The 23,931-nt window shown below is 34.6% G+C and overlaps 1 protein-coding gene across 8 annotated transcripts in view; it reads left to right on the top strand.

Moving 5' to 3' along the window:
* Positions 1–23,931, top strand: part of LOC145666357 (uncharacterized) — a 101,446-nt gene that overhangs the window by 4,534 nt on the left and 72,981 nt on the right. For 6 of the 8 annotated variants that reach the window (XM_081733510.1, XM_081733507.1, XM_081733505.1 and 3 more), the window contains exon 2: positions 13,489–14,000. The exons of 1 other annotated variant lie outside the window; for it this stretch is intronic. In XM_081733510.1, coding sequence (XP_081589636.1) covers positions 13,552–14,000 — 449 coding nt within the window. In that variant the 5' untranslated portion in view covers positions 13,489–13,551. Of the gene's footprint in view, positions 1–13,488; positions 14,001–23,931 lie in introns of those variants that run through there. One more of the 8 variants, XM_081733508.1, reaches the window with a different exon arrangement.

Raw genomic sequence — 23,931 nt, 5'->3', positions numbered from 1 at the left:
ATTCATAAAGAGCTAAGCATTTTCTACAATACAGAAGGAAATAAAAAGAATGGTTGCAATATAACCAAAAGATCACTGTAAACCAATATTTAGAAAACTTCGTATACTTCCACTTCACTGTTTCTCTATCTTAAATTTATTCATATTTGTAAAGGGACATGTAGAGAGTGACCTTACGCAATTAGAACAACAACATTGATGATACAAAATACAAACGAAAGTTTTCTATTGTGGAACATAGAACTGCATTATATGAAAAAGGTGTAAATACGCGGGGATCACGCATTAGAATAGAAACTCCCCAAAATATACTGACTCAGGACTCAAGTCAGTAAATTAAAAAAAAAGAGCTCAATTTTTTACTTAAACATTTAAAAGATCAGAATTTCACATGATATCAATTACATCAGAGTAGTACATTCGGAAGGAGGTCGAGACGAGAACGTATCAGCCGACCCTCGTATATATATATATATGATATGCACACTTCAGATGCATTGTAATACAGTACTGAGTATGTAAAAAAAAAAGAACGAACACAAATAAAATACACTTGAAATCACCTAGTATCTAAATTACGGTCTACAAAAACAAGTGACATTACATCTTGTAACCCAGTTCGTCGAGAAGTAAAAGTCACAAAATGTGAATCATGGCCATGAAGTAAGAAACGTAACAGTTGCAAAACAAACAGCAACCAACAGCAAAACACACTCTTTTAAAAGCATGTGTATGATAGAGAGATGTCTTATACAATTCATTCTAATAAATGACCGAACAATACTATGTTACCTTTTATTTTTGTTGTACGCAGAAAAAACTACATATTGTGGTTTATGATTGAACCAAGATCTTCTCATGTAGCGCAATACTAAATATTCAGTTTCCCTACTGAATAAAACGAAGAGGATACCAGCAATTCATTACCATCCTCCTTCTGTTTTCTTCATCTGTACACATCATGATTATATGGTTGTGCTCGCGAAAAAATAAGTCACATGTATAATCAAAAGAACCAGTTTTTTTAATATGGTATTACTTAACTTTGACAAACAAAGGTTTTCGTAACAAAGTTTCTGGAATTTCTAATGTAAACTTTACATCACATCCCGCCATATGTCCTGTTAACTCCCTCCAGCTTACAAAATACTCGTTCGGTGACGTTTAGCTAAATTAGCTTGATGTATATTATTTTGTTTGGTTTACCATGTTATAAATATTTGCTGCGGGGCTTATCAGAACTTAACTCTCACATATCATTACGGGTGGCTAAGGGTGAGTGCTCAGTATAAAGTCGCTGTTTCGATTCCTGGAGGAATACTTGTGCAGATTTATTGTGCGGATCCATGCATAAATACATTGCATATATACTACTTATTCAGTAAATCGACTTTGTGTATATTTGACAATAATTTCTTGGGTGTGGACTTGCATTTGCATGTACAGACGTACTTTGTGGGACTCAAGTGTACGTACGGAATTGTGCCAAAAAACTAACAAATTTGTGCTAGGACCCCACTAAAAAGCACTTATTCTATCTAACTGAGTCAAGGCAGAAGCGCACAAGAGGGCCTGCCAGGTAGCGAGGGTGTGCGTCACTAAGGAGCAGGAGCGTCGGAAAAGATAGATATAAATATATACAGTCATAGCACAAAACACTGAATATGACTTAACTTATTTACCTTACGTGTTACGTAATGTACGTTAATAAAGATGGTGTAGGTAATATCCCCTTATGTTTCCATTGCTGTAAATTTGTGCTCCAAAGTAATCATGTGGATTCCTTACTAACAGTTCTATAGTTGATTACTGAGGAGTTAACACTTCGACATCAGATTCTTCGCGTTTTATATTATGGTTACTAGGCACGGTATGAACAACATCGTGCATAACAGTTTCGAGTTTTGTTAATGTATTTTAATATAGATACATCTCAAAGGTAAGGACACGTGTTTTGATTATTTATAACTAACCAATTAAAATACTACAAATTTGTTCGGTAAATTTTGCATATCCGTAGATCCGTATAGTAAATGTGCACCAAAGCCGGATTCGTGCATTGCGGTGGTTCGAATTCCAACATAAACTCTATATGTTCATCCTATGTAACCCCGGTGCTCGAAATCACACTTAACTGACCAGTAATTTTGCTATATAACTATCTTGTATTTTCGCTGCTACTGCAGAGCAGGTATGGTTTTAGGGAACAACAAAATCTGTCGTGCTTAATGTGTATTCCCAATATTTTTGCAGTACTACTTTTCACCACCAATATATTGAAATTGCCGTCGGGAAAATCTGAAATCGTAATGCTGCAGAATTGAAGAATAAAGTTTCATCCTTGGAAATCCAAATTATAATAATCCTTTCTCAGTTTCTATAGTGGTATTAGGTTCTTGTAATAATAATAATAATAATAATAATAATAATAATAATAATAATAAAACGAAATTCGAAGTCCTTACAATCTTCAGGAAGTTAAGCTAAACAGGGATTTCATGCTTGAAAATATTCGTTTTTTTCTCTTGTAATTAAGTATGGTTTGATTTTCACGGCCAATTCTGATATTTCACCTTCAATAAATATATATGAACCACAAAATGACTTTCGCCTTCCTTGGTTTAGTGACTAACGCATGTGTCCATGACACACATGGTCCCGTACTCTATTCTCGCTGGGAGAACAAAAAATAGTATCAAAATCGTCCATTTTTATTCTTCTCCTTTAGCCAAGGTCAATAATTGTTGAACGTTAAGGCAAAAATGTGTGTTTTCACTTCACAGACCGGTCTATTTTCGGAGGAAACGACTAAACAATCCAAATTTTTACTTAAAATTGTTACGTTAAACTACATGTATTTAAGATTGAAGTGCTTTTTCAACTCACGGCCATATAGATGTATGGTGATCATATCTTAAGTGCATAATTTATTACATCGCTTCTGATGCTTGAGATGAGTATTTCAGTCAGTATAGATACGTATCAGTTTAATGGAAAATCATATTCAGAAATTAGAAACGTATAATTGAAGCAATGCTCATATTTTAACTTGTGTTTTTTTCACTCTTCTCTCTCTTAGCGGAAATAGTATACTTATACATCATCAAACTGAATGTTCACTTCTTTTTATGTATTTCACCAAAAATTGAACCGAAGTAATCCGCACGAAAACAAGAACCTATCAATTTACACATGATCGGGTCATTTGTTTCCAGCTGAAACGAAAAGTTTCCAACTTCACTGGAATATAAAAGCTCACGAGGTAAAATTTGTTACAATATATCTGTCTCCGTTTATAAGACAAAAACAATCTTGGCATATATCTATTATTTAGTGATTTACGAAATTTGCAAACAGAACGTTTTCTCTGTGAATTTCTTACGCCATCCACAGAAAACTCATCACATTGCATGGCTTTTTTAAATCTCACAATCATGTTCCTATGCTAAGATCCACGCACACAATGTTTGTTCATCACAAGGTCCACTTGGCTATAGGCGAGATAGAACCAGGTACCCCACGCACTAAATGTGAGCGCTTTATCATATGGCCATTGCGAACTAGGTATCCACCTTCCTAGTATGGAAGTGTCCAAGCAAATAGCACTGATCATTTGTCACATTGTTACAACCGGTATACTACATCTTGACCATTGAGGAAAGAAGTTTTATTAATATCAGGGAGTTCTAGCGTGGTTCTTTGATCATCTTCATTATCATAAATATTCTGCCATTAAAAACAGGTCACATACTGCAACTGAGAAGCTTCCATTCTCCACGGTCTTCTGCTAGCCTGTCCGTCTTCACATACGACTTTTCTGTTTTGATGTCAATTATTTTCTCCTTCGCCCCCTCCCTCTCTTTCCTGTCATCGTACCCTCTGGCACGTCCCTCATGATACAGTTCCCTTTTAGCCAACGTCCCAAACGGTTTCTCTTCCTCTTCTTAATAATATTTAAAAGTTATTTTCCCCAACCATTTCTAAGATCCCGTCATTCGTTTTCTGCTCGACCCAGCTAGTTCCCACAATTCTTCTCCATACCCACATTTCGAAAGGCTGTAATCGTTTTCATCATTTACACACATGCATTACTTTATCACGTATTTTTACTATACGCAAGAGACCACATCTGATCAATAATTCGTATTTCCAGTACTTGGGAAGTATTAAGTAGCTACTGTAAGCTACCGCACCTCCTCGAGAATAATGTCAGGAAGGTCTGAAAATATTGTCATATCAAAGTTATCCTTACAGTAATATTTTAACTAAGGCATTTGTGCTGTATCCTCGGGGCACACGAAATTCGAAATAAGCTAAAATGTTACATTTGGTTAGATTGCATTATGTTAGGGGGGCGCGGTGGCTCAGTGGTAGAGCGATCACCTCTGGTGCTTGGTGTCCCGGGTTCGATCCCAGCCCCCGCCAAGTGAACTTTGTGGTGGACAAACACCGCGCTCTTGGGTTTTCTCGGGGTTCTCTCGTTTCCTCCCACTTTATTCATTCCACCATTTCGCTCATCTCATCATCACCGTCTCCTTTAGCCTAACCGGCATAACCGTGGGACGCAAAACTTAAAGATTTCATTTTTTTTTTTTTTTTTTTTTTTTTTTTGCATTATGTTAGGTTGAGTTACAAGTCAGTTACCTTTAACATAGAAACATGTAACATTTTATAATTTGTAGTATAAAATCACTATTTCCTATAAATAAGGCGTTCGGGTGTATGGCATAAAATGTGCAGTTGAAAAGGAACAAACTAACATGTATTAAATGGCTACTTAAAAAAACAAATGCTATCAAACTCAGAGAGGGTACGTAAAGTTGATGAGTTTTGGTGATAGCGCATCCGAAGTGAGCAGGTAAGCGAGCGTACACGCGTAAACGAGGGTAATAAAATCCAGGGTTGTTTTGTTTAAAACAAAATGTTTAAAACAAATTATTAAAACTTAGTTTAAACAATTGATTTTGTTTGAAGCAAATTTTATATATGTTTTAAAGACGTGTATATTTAAGGCTTGTTTTTAGCATATGTTTATTTTGTTTTTGTAAAAAAAAAAAAATGCCAAAAATGAAATTTAATATAATGTGCTCCTTGTTTAGAAGGCTATGTATTTTACTTTCCACGTGAATGTTTTGATTTCTCGTTGCAGCAGCAGTTGGATGTGACCTACAATTTATTTTGTCTCTTTCTTCCTTTGTTTTTATCGTTTATTGTATTGTTTAAAAGCTTATCAAATAAATACCGAGAAGGCGTTGTTGCCGAAGATTCAACTACTTGTAGAAATGATCAGCGGCGCAAATCTGTATTCAATATTGGGGGGAGGCGGATAAAAACGCTTTTTTTTTAGCGATGTTTAAAATGTTTATTAAGTTGAAAAACAGTGCTGTAAAGGACCAGGGGTTTAGAGCTGTTTTCAACTTTGGGATGCAGTCATCCATCAATGTTGTCACTGCTAGAAGATGATAGAGGTGGGCTTATTCTGAGAGGCATCAATTTCATCTGACTTTCCTTTGTAGCAATCTGACACAAATGATTACATTTGTCCCCAAAAAACACATCTCAAATCGGATTATTGGGAGACATTTCCCCTCTGTTCCAAGATTGGAAAGGACATGTCCTTTTCATCGCCCCTGTATTTGCGCCAGTGGAAATGATATTAAACAATGAGTAAAAAATTATCTTCGAAACAAGTTTTTGAGTTCTATTCAGTAAACAAAACAGTTCAATGCTAAATTTCAGTTCTGAAATTAAATATATCACGCATTTGTTGATACAGTGCATGTTGGTATTCAGTCTTCGTACAATTTGGAATCGTTTAACATGAGTTTTACTACGAAAAAAAGGACATCATATCGAGAAAATCAAAGAAACTAATTTTATGCGTTTCGAAAAAACTTGGGTTGCACAATAAATGTGGCTCCAACTTAGGAATTAAAAAAGAAAAAAAAGATACGTGGCATCCAGAGCACAAAGATCCAAGTCCATTTTCAAAAAGGTTAATTTTTGCTCAGCAACTTTGTATTTTCGTAACAAAGAGTCTGAAATAAATTAAACAAAAACCACGTGCAAGCTTAAATGTGAGCTAGAGTTCCATAAAACAACCGCTAGGCAAGGGTGTTTATGGAACGGGAGATCAGAAGGGCTAACGTCCATCTTCCTGCGCTTAAATTTAAGATATTAACATTATATTGTGTACTTTGCAGCGTGGGAAAAATTAACAAGTCAAGATCCAAATGTAATAGTCAGCGATGCATAATTACGTTACGTAAACTCAGGGGGTGTAAAAGAGAATGCACTGAAGGAAAACGTCATACCTTCACAACTACAATCCGAAACGAGAGAAAGACAAACTACGTGACAAGCTACAATCTAGAGCTTTATACGACTGCCGCTAGAGAAGTGCGTCGTTTAAAGGTCATCTGCCCTCCTACCCTGAAATTCAGATTTAGAGCCTAAGAAAGCTTTTGCTGAGAAAAGTCGTACAGAGCAAATTTGAAGACATTATACCGATTAAATACAGAGTTTGAGCAGTTAAAATTCATTTCCCTTCTCGAAATTGGGCCTAAGCAGCTTTTCAGTTTCGATCATATGTATTTTCAGTGAGAGGACCTTATATTTATTCTGTTGGACTTTGCTTATGAAAAGATCTCTAAATCTGCCTTACTTCGCCCAAAATCTGAAATTCAGGGTTGGGTGGGGAAAGCTTCCTTTCTGCCGCCACTAAATCCCTTTAAGTGTGCCCCCTCGAACGGCGGGGAGCTTCCCTGTTAAGCAGTTGCCCCCTGCCCTCCGCAAATTACGGACCTGACAACTTGAAGTGTGCCTCAAACATTACTTTTCGGAAATTAGTTATTTTAAAATGATTATATTACAGGCTGTCTGGAAATACTTGAATTATACTAGAATTTAATTTTAATACTGGAAATTATTGGAATTTTGATCCACATACTGGAAAATCGTTGAATTGGTAATTTGTCAACAATACATTTTTGTAATTGTTAATAGTCTTAAAAACAAATTTTGTATCCATTGAGGTTGTAAATTTTTCCAAAGGAAGAGTTGTACACATTTTGTAATTAAACGTTTAAAGCAGTGGGTGAAGAGCTATGAGGAAAGTTGGGAGACCCTTTTAAAAATGTTAAAAAAATCAAGGTTAACTGATTTATTAAAAATAAAATATTCTTTTGATGATCAAACAATTGCAAACCTGAAATCATCAAGAGTGTGATTATTAATAAAGAACTTTAAAGAATCATCGTATTAGTACTGCAATTTTGCTGATAGTTATCTGAATATACTGGAAATAAGCTGGAATTTTGAAAATGAAACTCAGAAGACTCTCTGTATTAGCATTAGTGTCCTGAAATACCAATCAAATTTTCCAACTAAAATTTCCCCCACCTCCAGGTGACCAATCGAGTAAAAATTATGTACACATGCGTACAATTCCGATAACCCAATATAATTGTTTGAAAAAAAATGCCGCAGGAAATGCCATACTAAATCCAATAGCCATTCGAAAGAATCTACAAACTACTGGTGTTACACAAATTAAATTAGGTAAAATAAGAAAAACGGTGCCTTATCAGTAATAGCTAACAATAATAGAATGTCGGCATTTTGAATCAATACGGACACTGAAAAGTCATTTCCAAAATCGTTTTTGTCACGAAAACGATATTTGATATATTCAGGTGCATTATCATTAGTGGACTACGAAAATATTTAATATTCTTTTTTAGAAAATTATCTGAAATCCAATATGGCCAACAAAAATTCAAAAAAGAACTATATAAAAGCCATTATAGTAAAACGATTTGATTTCTGGTATCAATGTTCGACTAATTGGTATATTCAATTTCATCGGCGCAATTCTATCCTCAGCATTGACAGGGGGACATTTAAAAGCAATGCTGTGGAATATGAGGGAAGCAGTTGTCTTCAACATTGGGAGGCGGGCAGATTTGAGGTTCATTCTGCGGGGAGGATAAGAAACATTACGATAGATGAATCTGATTTCTGAGGTGAACGTGTTGCGTGTTATATATTAGGCGATGTAGATGAAGTACACCCATTTCCTCAGAATTTCTGCCCGTATGTATAGCTGAGACAATTTTCCAGTATGTGGACAGGGACATATCGTTCTCTTTTATTTATTGCGATCTTTGTCTAAGTAGCAGGAGCAAAGTTAATACTGACTGATGTGATCTAAATACGCCAGACGCGATGTTTAGATTGAAATATTAAAGAATACGATTTCTTTTTAAAAATGAAACAAGCTAAGAGACGTCAATTTCACCTCACTTTCCTTTGTGGCAGTTGGACACAAGTTGTCACATTTCTCCCCAAAAAGCACTTTTTAAATCGGATTATTGGGCTGCACACTCCCCCGATTCCAAGATTTGGATACATATCTCCCTCAACCCGGGATTTCCGCCAGTGTACTCGATGAAACTGTAATACTTGTTGCAAGTAGAGAGTAAAAACTATTAACATATAAGTTATTACACGATTTTCAAATATATGTTTGCAAGATCGTGTCTCAAACTGTTCATACTGTTTTCAACATATTTGTTTTCGTATGTGTATTAAACTTTTTTTCAACCATTATAAAAACAGATTGGTTTAGGCCATGACACGAGTTTTAGTATAGCTTTGTCATGTTTTCATACTAGTAATGCTCCAGTTTTAAAGATAAAATACAGCTTCAGTGCACTGTGCGGAAATACATCGCCGTAGTGTCCACCTAGCAGGGGAGGTTAGTTAGGTTTTAATTCTATAAATCTCAAACATGATATGTTACAACCTTCTCACTCCCTGTCCCACAACAAAATCATAACGAGTGTATCTCTCCGTCCAATGGTCCCTTCCACCACCACATGCAGTGCCGCTTACATCATCAAAAATAGGGAAAACAAACATCATCTTTCATCTGACTTCACTCATTCCTCATCAGAAATCAAAATAAATTATCCAATTAACGCGGTAAATTTCCTTTCGTCTGGCGATACAGCAGTTATCCCTTAATTAAATTTAAAGAGTTTACAGAATGGATGTCAGTGTGGCAATTCCATTCGTTAACAGCCTGTGTTTTATTGTTCACTCTCCCACCTAGTTTTAGTCGAATACATGCTATTTAAGTGTTACTAGTGCAAAATCATTACAAGTGCTTTACAACGGACAAAATAAGTGAATGCATGGAAGATAAGTGTTATATATACTAATATCCACCGAAGAGGTATTTCTACACAGTGTACAGAAGTTGTATTTTATGTATACATGCTGAGGGTTACTAATATAAAACCATGACAAGTGCTATTTTAACTCGTATCATAGCCAAAACCAACTTATTTTCACTCCCGTGTCTACGCGTGTACCCACCATCGCTGACACATTTGGTTGCTTCGGATGCACTCCCACTAGCTTTGGCCTGCTAAGGAAGTTACAATTATTTCAAGTGATATAACCAAACTTAAAAATACGAACATATAGTAACAAAGTTGAGTAAACTTATAATACTTAGAACTGTTTCTTATATGAAAATCATGGATACTATAGACATGAATGGATACTGTGTTGTCGTCCAGTTTAAATCCTGCATAAAAGGATAAAAATTATTAGTCAACTAATTTTTGATTTTAAGTGGTTACTTGTAGAGATGTCTTCACATTTAAATAGTTTACAAACCTTCAGTACTAAATGCGAATCCAAATTTACTTAAGAGCCCTTGTACCTATGACCGACCAGGTTCGATTTCCCATGTTCGGGCTGTTAATTTTTATATCCAAAACGGATTCAGTGGTTAGTAAGAACAAGTACATAACTCTGCATGTGGCAGTGGTTAGAACAATAGTTAAATATAGCTCTTAATCAAATCATAAACCAAGATGTACTTATACAGAAATCGCTTTCGTACTTACCCACCACCCCTGACGCGTCAATCGGTGAAGCACACAGAGTACGTATGAACACCAACACAAAATACTAAAAATTCCTGTAATAATTTATGTAAGAAACGTGGAATAACTGAAAACAAAATAAATGCATAGAATAAGTTTTACTTGATCAATAGGTAATTTACATTTCACACTTACTTACGTGTATCCTTTACTAGTATACTTTTATACATACATCTATTTCAATATATATTCAAAACCTACCATCTCATTTAATATATAATAAAAATTTTTAAAAAGGACGAAGAATTGATTTAAAATGGCATTATATCTTATTGCCGGCTTATATTAAGATTGGTGATGCACGACCACTTAGCAGACGTTGGTTCACTGAACACTTCACCACTTTTGACATTGATTATGGGGGATTTTGTGATGGATTTAGTCTAATTCCGTAGAAGAGAAATTCCTTTTAGTTTTGTCTTCCTATTCCAACGATGAATTTAAGACTCACTTCAAGTTGCACCTCCTCATTGTAGAATTTACGGTGAAGTTACTTGATATACAATAAATTGATAGTACGACGAATGAATTTGTCTTTTCACATAACTTTTACTATCTTTTCATTAATGTTGACGTAATTAAATGCGAAGATTCATTTTGTTCATTGACCAGATATGTACGCAATAGGTTTTCAAGATGTGAGTTCACTTGGTTTTTAAACTAATTTGTATCATTTTTACATATATTCACTAACTTTTACTATAATATTTACGTCGTGAAACTGCGTTAACAATAGAGGATATTTATATTGTTAATTTTACAACACCGTGGAGGATAGCTTAATTAATCACTGATTTTTTCTTTCACTGCAATTACATGTTTACATGTTTTGTTCTTGTTCTTGTGATGGCGTCGCAATGCCAATCTTTGGCGCCTTCGACACAAAGTGTCTGTTTTCCTACGCCTATTAATGGTAGTGAGTAATATTAAAATATTATTAGAAAGCACTCTTTTATAAATAATATGTGTACCATTAAGTTTTATACATATTTGCCATTTAAATAAAGCAATCAACATACCAAAAACAATAGAAATAAATGTCGATGACAACGAGTTTTACGAAACTACTTTTTAAAAACATCATAGCCACTTCACATCTTTTTTGTTTCCTGAGAACGTATCGCAAGTCATCACGACAAAGTATTGTCAAACGTTAAAGAACAGCACCATTATACAAGGTTTGCGTCAACGTATTTTGCATAGAGCCTTAGTCCACTTCCACTGACTGGGGAATTTAAACAAATGGAACCGGAGGGAGGGAGGACACACGCTCACATACCTACAATTTTCTTCAAAGTAATAGTTAAAGTTAATTTATCCATCTCATTTTTTTTATTCGTACACAGCTTGATAAGATCAATAACGCTCTACGTATATCTCTGTTTATTGCAAACGTAAGTTTCAAAATCCCCAAGTTATTAAATAGACCAATTCACTTGTATTGCGCTGATATCGAAAGTTCACTTGTCCCACAATATATGATCTTATATCGCCTCTTGCTTTTCCTCCTCATGGCTATGATGTCATACTCTAACGTCACTTCCGCTTCTTGACAAACTAGTCTAGAAAATGAAATGTCATATGAAACCCAGAATATAATCCAAGATAGCTAACTACATACGAGAATGAAATAAAGCATAAAATAAATGTTGATTTGAAACACGTCTATATATTGTTTTGGAAGTTGGCCACGAAGTATATATACGTGATTACCACTCAGTGTGTTAATATGTTGTTTGAGCAATTAACTGTAGCAGCGATTATAACGGTTCTTTTAAATAATTTATTGATGAGCCATTAATAATGCAAAGCTCTGTTGAAATTCTTCCATTTATTTATACTTAGTTGGCCTGACAACCAGACACCAAAATATTATTATTTAAAAATTATATAACATATGAATATCTTCCTAAAACCAATATTATTTCTAACTACTGTTTGCTTCTTGTTCACAAATAATCTAGTTTATTACATATATAAAATACCTTACGCCCAACTTTACAAGTTTACAGGTAATAAAAAAAAATATACAACGTATCGTGTTACGATGAGTTCAGAAGATTTCAGTTCAGAGAGTGAAACTAATACTCCGAAAGCAGTGGTTTCTCTTCCGAAGAGGATTTCACAACACAGGGAGGAGGCATTCACTGTCGAAGATGAAACTCAGTTGACAATTTAGGAGGAGATTGTTTGGCAACTATGTTATAAAGTACGTCAAATCTGAATCAAACAAATATTTATAAAAGAGGAGGGAAAAATACACTACTGTATGTAAAGAAAAAATGACCTTTTTCTACTTTCAAGTAAGAAATATAACAGTAAACCATAAGAAAAAGACTACTAATATGAACAGGCATTAAATTGAAAATAGATTAAGTAGGAAAATGAATGAGTTCTCTCACTCACTTATTTTATTTTAATGTTCAAAAGATACGGAATTTGTCATTAGCATATATGCCGAAAGACATGTTTGATGTTAAGATTTGGTGATAATGATTTTGATGTTTTAAATATCGAAAATATTATATCTAAAAACAAAAATACCATAATATGTTTTTTGTGAAGTGTTTGTTTAGTCAAATTTAGTGTACATTCGTTGTACTATTTTTGTTCTTTCGTACATTTACGATAGAGTAGATTACATCTACCTATATATGAGCTCTCTAGATGCTCTGTTGTTAGTCTTTGCGCCTTCTGCGCAAAACACCGATTCATTTTCGACACTAACCAATAGCTTCTTGTTTCATATGATATTGATACTACTTAAAAAGGATACTTAACATCAATACAACCCGTCAACTAAAAAAAAGAGTAGAAAAACATACAGTAATAATGAAATACGGCAAAACTTAAAATACCGAGAAATTTACAGACCAGCAAATTAAAATACCCAACAGCGACCAAAAAATAAATTTAACAGGAAACTGCAAGCGCTACATGTATTTAGGTAAAGACGAAAGGCTGCAGAGGACGAGTAAATCTTTCTTTAAATTACTACAGTGCGCCTTAAAAGTTTCCCATTTTAAGCGGAAAATTTGTATAACATTGCTTTTCATATTTTATTTTAAAAATATAAACTAGTAAGTTAGCAAAGGAAATTTTAGTTTTGGCGTTTTCTGGCCTCCTGCAACACTAATCTACGTTGTGAATTCGTAACTATTTACAAAGAAAAACAAGTAACATTCGTACTTCGATAACATGTACTTGTGTATACCAAAAACATAATATTCTAGTACCATGCATTGTTGTGTTTACAGTATCAGATTTTCCATATTTATTCTATTTCTGGATTTTCGTTCTTTAGGTATATCGATATTTCGATATCAGTAGTAGCAAAATTTAGATATTTAAAACACTGGTTTCCTAGTATAATTACATTACATAATTTCCTAGTATAATTACATTCCTAGTATAATTAAAAATCATTTCACCCACTAACCTAATTTCACGGAAAGTAGCAAAAACCATTGTCTTTCACTGGCCCTTTTATAAATTTTAAAACTAACGATACATTTCTTGTTGCTTTCAGATTTGATTGCTTGAGTGTTGAAGGTTTCAAATCATTAACGTGAACACTTTTTGTGTTAGCAAAATGGCTTTTCATTGTTTCAACTTTCCTTCTAACGAAGTTGAAACGAAAAGAGAGAACGTTCCTATTAAAGCTGAAATAGAAACAGAAAGTGAGTCGTTTGAAGAATGTAATTATAAACTATATACTAATAACACTGTTGATCATAAAGATCCTCTTACAATACATTTGGAATGTAAGGAAGAAGAAAGTGCAAGGAAACCAGAGAATATTTGTTCAGAAAGTAATGAGGATGAAACAGTAACTTCGAAACCAATATGTTTGTTCAAGCGTTTATCAACGGCTGATGTACTTGTAAATTCCAAGCGTTTTCACAGTAAGATCAAGCTAAAATCCATCGATTTTACACACAACACGGAAGAGTCTGCCACTATCGGACGTAAGAACGATCTCGTAGAGGACGTTCAAGAAAATGATAACCTTGATGGAGGTGGCAACTCTCAGGCTCTCAGGTACGTTTAAGTACGTTTGTTCCTTCAGAAATGTTCTGTATTAATATTTCTTTTCAACAATTGCAATACTACGTTAAATATACTTTTTTTGTGTACCTTAAACTTAGTTATTTGAAACGCAAACATTTCAACACAAAAAATAGAGCCGAATCCTTAGCCTTGAAAAATGTGTTCAAACGTAACGGTGATTTTTTTGAAATCTCCTCCTTATGGCCTTAAGTGATAGGGTTGAATACTCACATGCTTATGAGTAATGTTATGAGCGATTCTTGTTACAAACCTTTACCTTACGAGAGATACAAATCTTTCTAAGTAAAATGATAACTCAGCAATAATTTAAATAAGTTTCCACCGTATTTTGAGCATTAATTCATTCATACACGAACCAAACCAACGATGAAGTGCATAATAGTTGTTGCATAATGGTTGATTAGTAATTTGCATATTTTATCATCAATAAAGCATGAGTGTGTGTTGGAATTCAATCTAATAGACGTCTGTTAAATGTATCATCCATTGCTGTTTCATTTGTACTCTCCATCTTGATTTCACACTTTCACTGAGAGACTACACAGCATCATTCACACGAAAGGAAAAAAGTACACTATTTTAAATTACTACTAAAGAACAGTAATATTTCACAAGCATTTGCACTTTCGTTTGTTTCGGAAGAAGTGAAAAATAGTTTGCCACTTTTTCTATGCTGAATATATGCACAAAATAAATGTAATAATATTAGTAAAACACGTTTGAACATATGTTACATATATGTGCCGGGAAATAAATGTAAACCATTGGAAAACATAAAATTTATTTACTTATTTGTCATCAACACAACAGGCAAAAACTCAATTATAGTGTTGGTGTATTACGTTATAAATAGACTACAGTTTTCTTAACACGTTCGCTGCTGAGAACGCCCATCGGCGTCCAGTACTGAATTTGGCATATTCGCCGGACGCCTCTCGGCGCTTGTCCCTGCAGCTGATTCACTTGCACCTGCACCTTGCACCAATACCTGCACTAGCGCTGGCGGGAAAGTGAATCAGCTGCAGGGACAAGCGCCGAGAGGGGTCCGGCGTATATGCCAAATTTAGTACTGGACGCCGATGGGCGTCCTCAGCAGCGAACGTGTTAAACATAGGGTTCATATTACATATATCAGTTTCTTTATGCTTGAAACATATTTTGTTATAAAAAGAGCATTGGTGGTTTCAATAGTACGTTGGTCCTCGCTTTTTGCAACAGAACATGGCAGAGTTATCAGCACGAGATTTAATGGTCCGGACATGAAAATTTACTGCTGATATGAGATCCCTATAAGTAAACTTCGTTTGTACTACTTTAGGAGAGAACTCAGATCTATCACGTTTCGCCTTTGTTGAAGTGTAGGGATACGGAAGTGGCCTATTAATGTTAGATAGTTTTCATAATATGGATAGATTCTAGTTCTCTTTTATGCCAAGTATTGATAAATTTAGACTGGACTTTTTCTTGTTTGCTTCGGTATTGTTTCTCAAATGGATTCCATATCACAACAGCGTATTCCAAATTTGATCGGTCATAGGAAAATACATTTTTGTTAGTGTGGCGATATTGCTAAATTCCTTTCCAGTTATTATTATAAACCGTACCATCTTGAGAGATGCATTAATTATGTTCTCTACATAGTTATTAAATGTCAGTTTCGTATCAAATGTAACCCCAAGATCTTTGAATTTAATCGATTTAGTAAGATTTGATTCATTGAATAATTAAACTTTATTTGATATTTTTCTGGTAAACGATAAAATGTTACATTTGTGTATGCTTACATTAAGGTTTTTAAAGGGAGCACCGATTAAGAATATTTTCCATGTCACGTTGTAAATTGAGACAGTCATGGATAGCGTATAGCGTATATTTTGAGGCCATGCCCAAAAACAATTTCGACGTTAATATTGTTACTGAAATGTTAATTAATAAGCCAAATTGTTAACAAGTCATTCTCAGCAAATTGTTAATGAATAAAACGAACAATAACGGACTTAGACACCTGGGGCATTCCATAATATGCAATATAATCAGTTGATTTATAACAGTTGATTTATATATATCAGTTGAAATTGTTAACAATTCATTCTCAGGCAAATTGTTAATGAATAAAACGACCATAACGGACCTAAATTAGACACCTGGGGCATTCCATAATATGCAATATGATCAGTTGATTTATACTCTTTGTTTACGATTATTTAAATATAAAAAAGAATTTGATCAAGGGAGAAGAGAAATTTTATTCACCTTGCTTATCCATTAATATTTTGTGTTTGATGCCGTGAAATACCTTTTCAAAATCTATATACATTACATCAACCTGACATCCTACATCTAACGAATTTGCTATAAAGTCTGTGATAAGTTCATGGTTTGTTGTTGAAAAGCAGCTGAAGCACTTATTATTTTCTCATGTAGATCAGGTTCTGTACTAGTTATTTTCTGTTTAATTATGTAACACATATGTGGAAAAGCGCGATGATTCCAGATCCGGTGCACCCCCTTTCTGTTTAGGAGCAGTGGGTCAAAGCGTAATGGGACATTGTATCAAAAATGTGGTTAACTGAAGCAAACTATTTCCCTTTAGATGTTGTAGAAAGTTACGATCTTCCTTGGTGTATACAATAGGTAGTGTATATATCTTGAGAAAGCCTCTGTGTAGCATTTTCTTTTCAATGTTGTAACAACAATGTTAATAAATAAGTAACGTTAGTTTATTATCCTATGCCAATATTTATCTAATAATTTCCATACATGAATAATAACCATTTTCTGTGCTGTAATTGTTTATGAATGAATTTACTATTTCAATGTATTTAAAATTATCGTGTTAGTTCAGCATTTTGCGCATACACTAAAAGGTGTGTTTGAAACATACACATATAAAAATTATTATGTTGTTTATTTTGTGTTAATTATACACCGAATTTCAAACGATATATATTCATAGTTTTAATGGAGTAGATCCCCCATATATTGTTCTATGCTAATGCCAATAAATCAGAGTAGATCACTTTCGTTAATGGTCATATAACACTTTTTCATTACTTTTTCTATAGTTTTAATTAGCAGAGTTCGATAAACTTTATAGGAATATAAATCATATATGGTATGAACAGACGGATTGCCCTAGATAACCTCTTACTACTTTTCCAATTTCAGGGCCCTTCCTATTTCTGTGTTCTGTTTGTGGTGTTTTATCACTACAGACAATGCAACACATCATCTTTGGGTTGGTCCGTACAATCTGAGTCGTAAATTTTGTGGAAGTATGGTATAGGGGACGCATCTGATTTAGATATGTGTCCGGGAATTCCGTAACTCGTTTATGTAGTGATCAACCAGAAATTCACATCTAATTTGATAAAATTAGTCTTATATCTTAGCAGAGTGGGAAATCAAAATTCACCACGTTGTGATTCCTGTCTATTAAGACAGATTCGTCTTAGTTTAGTTTGCCCCCTTACTGCTGGATACTTGTTCTTTTCATACAGTACTTGTGACATGTAAACTTTTGTGCTAACTTCCGCCTAATATATTGTCTATCAAAGCGCCGGGTCACTTGTGTGACTATTTTTTGCTTATGTAACACCGAGCTATTGAACGATACGCTCTACTGTTCTCGCAGTCTCGGAACCACATTGCAACTTACGCAATTGGTGAATAGAATTCTAAAGTTTTCATGACAAACTGCTTACTAGCTTTAAGAACACACGGCGCGTACCTCGCTTGTGTAACTGTACAGACGCACCCTTTGTCAACAGTAGTACGAACTCAAAGACTACACCACTAATTTATGTGGAGAAGTGGTGAAATAATACCGAGAAAATAGTAATAACACATGTTGCGCAAGGTCAGAGATATGCATCGAGGAAAATTTCGTAGCTTTTGGAGAGGGACAGAATTTCGTGGCCCAGAACAATCCATGAAATTATTACTAGTACACACATCTGCGAAAGCAATACCACAGTGTGGCCTCGAGTATTGCTAACTTCTTTCCAAGGCTGTGTGCTTCAACAGGGATTGAATCAAGAATTGGAAGTAGGTGTTAAACTAGCTCCTTTAAAAAGGGAACTTGCTTCTTGCAACAAGGCTTTCTTGGGTTGTATAGTGGGTTTGTCTGTCTTATGAAACGAGAGAAACAACTAACGTATTTCAACGTATAATATTGTTACTATATATATATATATATATATATATATATATATATATATATATATATATATATATATATATATATATATATAGTACCGCTGAAAAGTTCTCGAACACCTACTTTTTTTTGTCAGCGGTGCCTTCCATTTCAATTCAGGCAGAGCATGTACCATCACCAACTCAGATATTGTTGAAACTTTTGTTTATAGTAACTAGACATGTTTTGTCGAAAAAAAATTTTCCGCCAAGTAATGGGCCATCAAAGACGGGAAGTACAATTTATGAATTGCAGAAGACATGGAAAATGGTCAACTTCGGAGCCTCACCATTCGGCTATGGAGACAGGTAGAGTTATAATTCTTGCTGTAGTGTGTACATAGGGATATAAATAAACTATATTTTATTATAGTTTGGTTTGTTCATGCGTATCTTTTTGTACATAAATTAAGAAATGAACGTCAATTTATCTGAAAAGTCAAAGTTTGCGAATTTTTCTCGAGCACTTCCGGTACGAATTTTAAAATTCTGTTTTCACGGTTGGTAAGACTTGGTTACCCGCTTTCCGGAAACTTTTTTGTATCGCTTCTGTGTGCAACCGTTTTGTCGCAAAAAATTCGAAAAATTTTCAAAAATCGCCATTTTTGGGCGCCATTTTCTCGAAAACACCATCTTTTAAAATTCTGAAATTTCGTCAGATGGTTCAACATTACATGACTAATAAACATGCTAAATACCATTCTCGACCAATGCTTCATGAATTAACTGCAACCTTTTAAAGTTAAGGAAGTTTCGTAAATTTTGATGTCACAGTTAGCAACACTGGGAACAATAAAAGTACAATGATTTGATGTTGTTTGTGGTTCACATTCATTAAATAAAGAATAAAAGGTTATTTGACTTTTTTTCATTATTTTAATCAAGAAGGCTCTCTGAAATAGTAAAATGAGCCTCCCCCTACTCCTTCCGTTTCTTAAACCGAAATAATCTGAGGTAGAAATTACAATTACGAAACACACACATTTTACGTTTACTTGAAATGGCCATCCAATAAATTCTCATGATCTACAAAAAGCCTGAACTATTACCTCAATGATGATTTGGAATGCTCCAGACAGTCTCAATTAAGTGCGATGTCATTACAGTGATCGAAAAAGGACAAAAAAATCGAAACGTTTTCTTACGCGTTCCAAAGAAATTTACTGACTTTTTAAACAGAACAATCCCAATGAAACGTTTCGATTTTTGGGTCACTCGGAATTTTACAGTATTCGACTAAAGTGGGTCAGTCCGCAACCTGCGAGGCAAGTGTGTATGTGTGTGTGTGTGTATTGTGCAAATTTTAAGTTAGCTGCTACTGCGTTGCTACAAATCAAAAGTGCAGCCTGTATTGAATCTGTCATGAGTTACAACGATAACGTTGTATGTAACATTAGCAATCTGTGCCAGCTTACAGAAAGGGATCAGAGGCGAATTATGTGAGCAATATTATGTATAAAGAAAAGAAAGACATATGGAGATTCTGAGATATTATTTGTGTAATCGGTAACTAAAATAAGAGTTGTTGTTACTATAGCAACGTCGTAAATAAATGTATATGTACGTAGACATCTTGACGAGTAAAATAAGTGTGTATATAAAGGTCTAGATATTTTGTGGGATATGCAGAAAAATTAATTTTGTACACTTCTCATGGTCAAATATTAAAAACCAGTTAAGAAAGTGTTAAACGCTTTGAATTATTTTGAAGATTAACTTAGATACGAACCAGGCCCTTACAAAAATTGGTGCCTCACCACGGGAGTTATATAAGTGTCGTTTCGAAGGTTAGTAAAAACGGCAAGCTTTCAACGCGACCTTAATATTACTATATTGCGAAGTGGAAAAGTAATTAAGCGAAATATGGCCATGAGTACGGAAAGTAATAATATGATTGGTGAACAGAGTGTATATCCCGAATTAACTACGAGTGACAATTTGGCTGATCTTCTAAAAGACTTGGCCCAACAAATAAGAAATCAGTCACAACAAATTAAGAACCAATCCGAGCAAATCAAGGACCAAGTACGAAAAGGTGATGAGTTGGCGCAACAGATAAGAAATCAGACAGAACAAATGAAGAACCAGTCTGAGCAAGTTCAAGAAAAATTGGACCAGAAATTAACTCAGTTAGCCAATGACTTTGACGAAAAAATAGTGAAATTGAACCAATGCAATGAAGACAGATGGGAGCGTGTTCAACATCAGTTCAACCAGATAAACCAACATGTGGTGGAAAAATTCGAGAAGTACGAAGAGAAGATAGAAAAAGTAGTACAAAGAAGCACAGAAATGCAAGAATCCATGGATGTTTTAGAATCAACAATTAATGCCTATGAAAACCATATTAAAGTACTGCGAGATGAAGTAAATTTCATAAAGGAAAGGTGTATTCCCGGTACTTCATTCCAGGATACCGAAGGCACGAATCATCCTATAGCCACAGGTTGGGTACCTGATCATCCTCCCAGAACAACATTGGAATTTGATGGATCTTCGAGTGGCGCATAGAGTAGTGACAGAGAAGAACGAGTGAGGCAAACATCCAAGCGCAAACACATCTCCAGTAGAGGTATGAAGACATCCACAGGTAATCAATTGCGGTTTAGCGAAGTAAAGTCGCTCACAAAGTTTAGTAGCGTGCCAGGAAATATACCCGCTAGGGCATTTCTCGAAAAATTTCAGGATGAATGCGAGCTCATGGGTGTAAATGAGTCTCAATTCTTAAAACTATTACCGCATATCTTGTTGCCACCTTGCTTAACAAGGTTTAAAACTATTAGAGGTAGTCTTCATACGTATTCAGATTTTAAGAATGCTCTTTTGTTAAATTATGAAAACGATTTTATGGTAGCAAATAGAGATGCTGTTTTGCGAACTAACCACTACAATCCAAAGTTACACCGGAGTATTACTGAATTTGTAGTATCGGCATATCATGAGCTAAGATCATTAAATCCCAACCATCCGGAATCCTGAATTATAGCTTCAATTAGGATCTTATTGCCATTTAGACTACAACAGTTGTTAATGTCGGCACAGTGCATAAACTTCAACCATTTAATTATGCTCATTCAGAGTTATGAGAGTCAGTCTGCAATTCAGAATAACAATAAGATGCAGGATAGAGGTCAGCGTAATTATGCACGCAATCAGACACAATATGCATCTGTTCGTAATGTAGATATACAACCTGAAAATGATTCTATTGTTCGTAGTTTCAATAATAGAATGAGTAGTTATAATGGTACCGGAAATCAAACGCAACCTAATTATAGAAATGGTGCTAGGAATTTCAGAAATAACAACAGGAATTTCAGTAGGAGTAATAATTATCGCCGATTCTCACAAGATTAATTTGCAGATGGCAGGAATTTCGTAAATAGGAATCAAAATATGGTAACAATTCCTAATTGCTCAAGAAGTACTATCGATTGTGGGATACAATGTAACTTAAATTAGGTTACAAGACAACGTAATTTAAACTAGAATGTGCTGATGTGGGAGGGGTTGAACCCACGTCAGCATCAAATACTTAAGATCAATTTTCTGATTCTGAAACTAATCTAAATCTTTTAGATACTAATATCGCTTATCAATATGTGCCAATTGCTAACTGTTTTTGGAGATTTGATGATGATATGGATGTAATTTAGGTAACGTTGACAAAGATTTTGTATTTTTAAAAACTCTGTACGGCGAGAACTGTTATAACGGTAAAAGAAATCCCTATTCATGCATTAATTGATACCGGGGCTACAGTTTCGCTTTTATCGTATGCTTTTTGGCGAGAAATAACTAAGGATTTTTCGAACCCGAGACTACAAAAGGTAAACAATTTGTTATTGCTTGATTATACCGGTAAACACAAAAAAAGGTTGTTAGGTAAAACTCAAATTGAAGTAGGCATACAGAACTTTAAACTTATGATACCTATATTAGACATTAATGAGCTAAATGAAAAAATATTAATTGGCTTGGATTTCTTAACACAGCTGCGTACCATATTAGATTTCGAGAACAAAACTTTCACCATAAAAACGTCACACCATAAAAGATTATGTTATTGTTCAAAAATTAATTCCTGTATAAGACAGTATTGCATCGCAGAGTCAAACTTTTGGAAATGATGTTTTTAATATTAAATTTGACAGACTGAAAGAAAATAATGCTAATGTGATAAATGAGTCGTCAATTATGAAAGATGATGATTTCTTTTACAAGCGCGTAGACGAAATTTTAAATTCGGCAAGGCCAGTTGATGAGGAAATCCCTTCGTGATTTAAAGATATACTCTACAAACATAACAGGGTATTTTCACGTAAACCAGGATCTTGTAAAGATTTTGTATACACTATTGAAGTGGATACCAAGGACCCCATCGTAACAAAACCATATATTATTCCTTATCGTTATAGAGATAATGTGCGTAAACAAATAGCTGAAATGTTAGCTCAAGGAATAATACGACCTTCCCAGAGTATCCATCTCAATCCATTGCATGTAGTGCCCAAGAAGGATGGAAAAAATCTGAGAATTGTGATGGACCTCAGAAAACTGAACTCGCACATTAAGTTAGAACAGGTGAGATATCCTCCCGTAGATGAGATCCTTGGTACATTACAAGGTAACACTGTGTTTGGGAATTTGGACTTAGTCATGGCATACAATCAGGTGTTATTGGATGAAGGTTCTAAACCATATACCGCCTTTTTGTTTGAAGGTCAGCTTTATGAGTACAATCGCGTAGTATTCGGATTGATTAATGGCAGTGCAGCATTAGCTTCTTGTCTGAATAAAGTATTAAAGCAAGACCTACGTGATAATGTAGTTTATTACGCTGATGATATTTTGATTATGGGCAAAACTCCGAAAGATTATTTGAAAAATCTGGATTTAGTACTGGAACGATTGGGAAATTTTGGTTTAACAGTAAACATTGAAAAGTCAAAATTCTTTCAGCGATCTATAGAAATTTTGGGTTACTTAATAGACGCCAATGGAGTGTGCTATAGCGATTCAAAAGTTCAAGCAATTAAATATCTACCAATTCCCACGAATTTAAAAGAAACTCGGCAGGTATTAGGACTTTTTAATTGGTTTAGGAGATCCATTCCTAAGTTTACTGAGATGGCTGAACCATTGTTTTCTATTACGAAGGAGTACCATGGCAATGAAGAGAGGCACAAGAACGAAGCTTCCAGTGTTTAAAAACCTGCATAATGAGAAACATCCGTTTAAATCATCCAGATTATAGTCGTCCTTTTTTTGTTCAGTACGATGGAGCACTTACAGACATTTCTGGTATACTCTGGCAACCTGGGATTAACACTAATGAACCATCAGTAATACATTGTGTAAGTCGGACTATGAAAAATGCGGAGAAGGCATATACGATAACAGAAATTGAATTATTGGCGGTGCAATTTTCTTTGCAAAAATTTGCCCCATACTTAAGCGGATGCCACTTTACAGTTATTACTCACCATAGCTCACTATGCCATTTGAAGAAAATACAGGGATACAATAGCCGTTTGTTAAGATGGTCCTTAGAAATGCAATCCTTCGATTTCGAAGTTAAGCATATAAAGGGAGTAGATAACGTACCTGTAGATACACTATCCCGATTGTTTCCTACTGAAAACTATCATGTATTGGCAATAAATGTCTTCAAAATTTTACAAGAAGAAATTTCAAATATTAC

Source organism: Thermobia domestica, chromosome 12 (genome assembly GCF_964235325.1).
Source record: "Thermobia domestica chromosome 12, izTheDome1.hap1.1, whole genome shotgun sequence".
Classification (NCBI taxonomy): Eukaryota; Metazoa; Arthropoda; class Insecta; order Zygentoma; family Lepismatidae; genus Thermobia; species Thermobia domestica.
The sequence above is the reverse complement of the archived record's forward strand: the minus strand, read 5'-3'. Positions and strand labels throughout refer to the sequence as shown.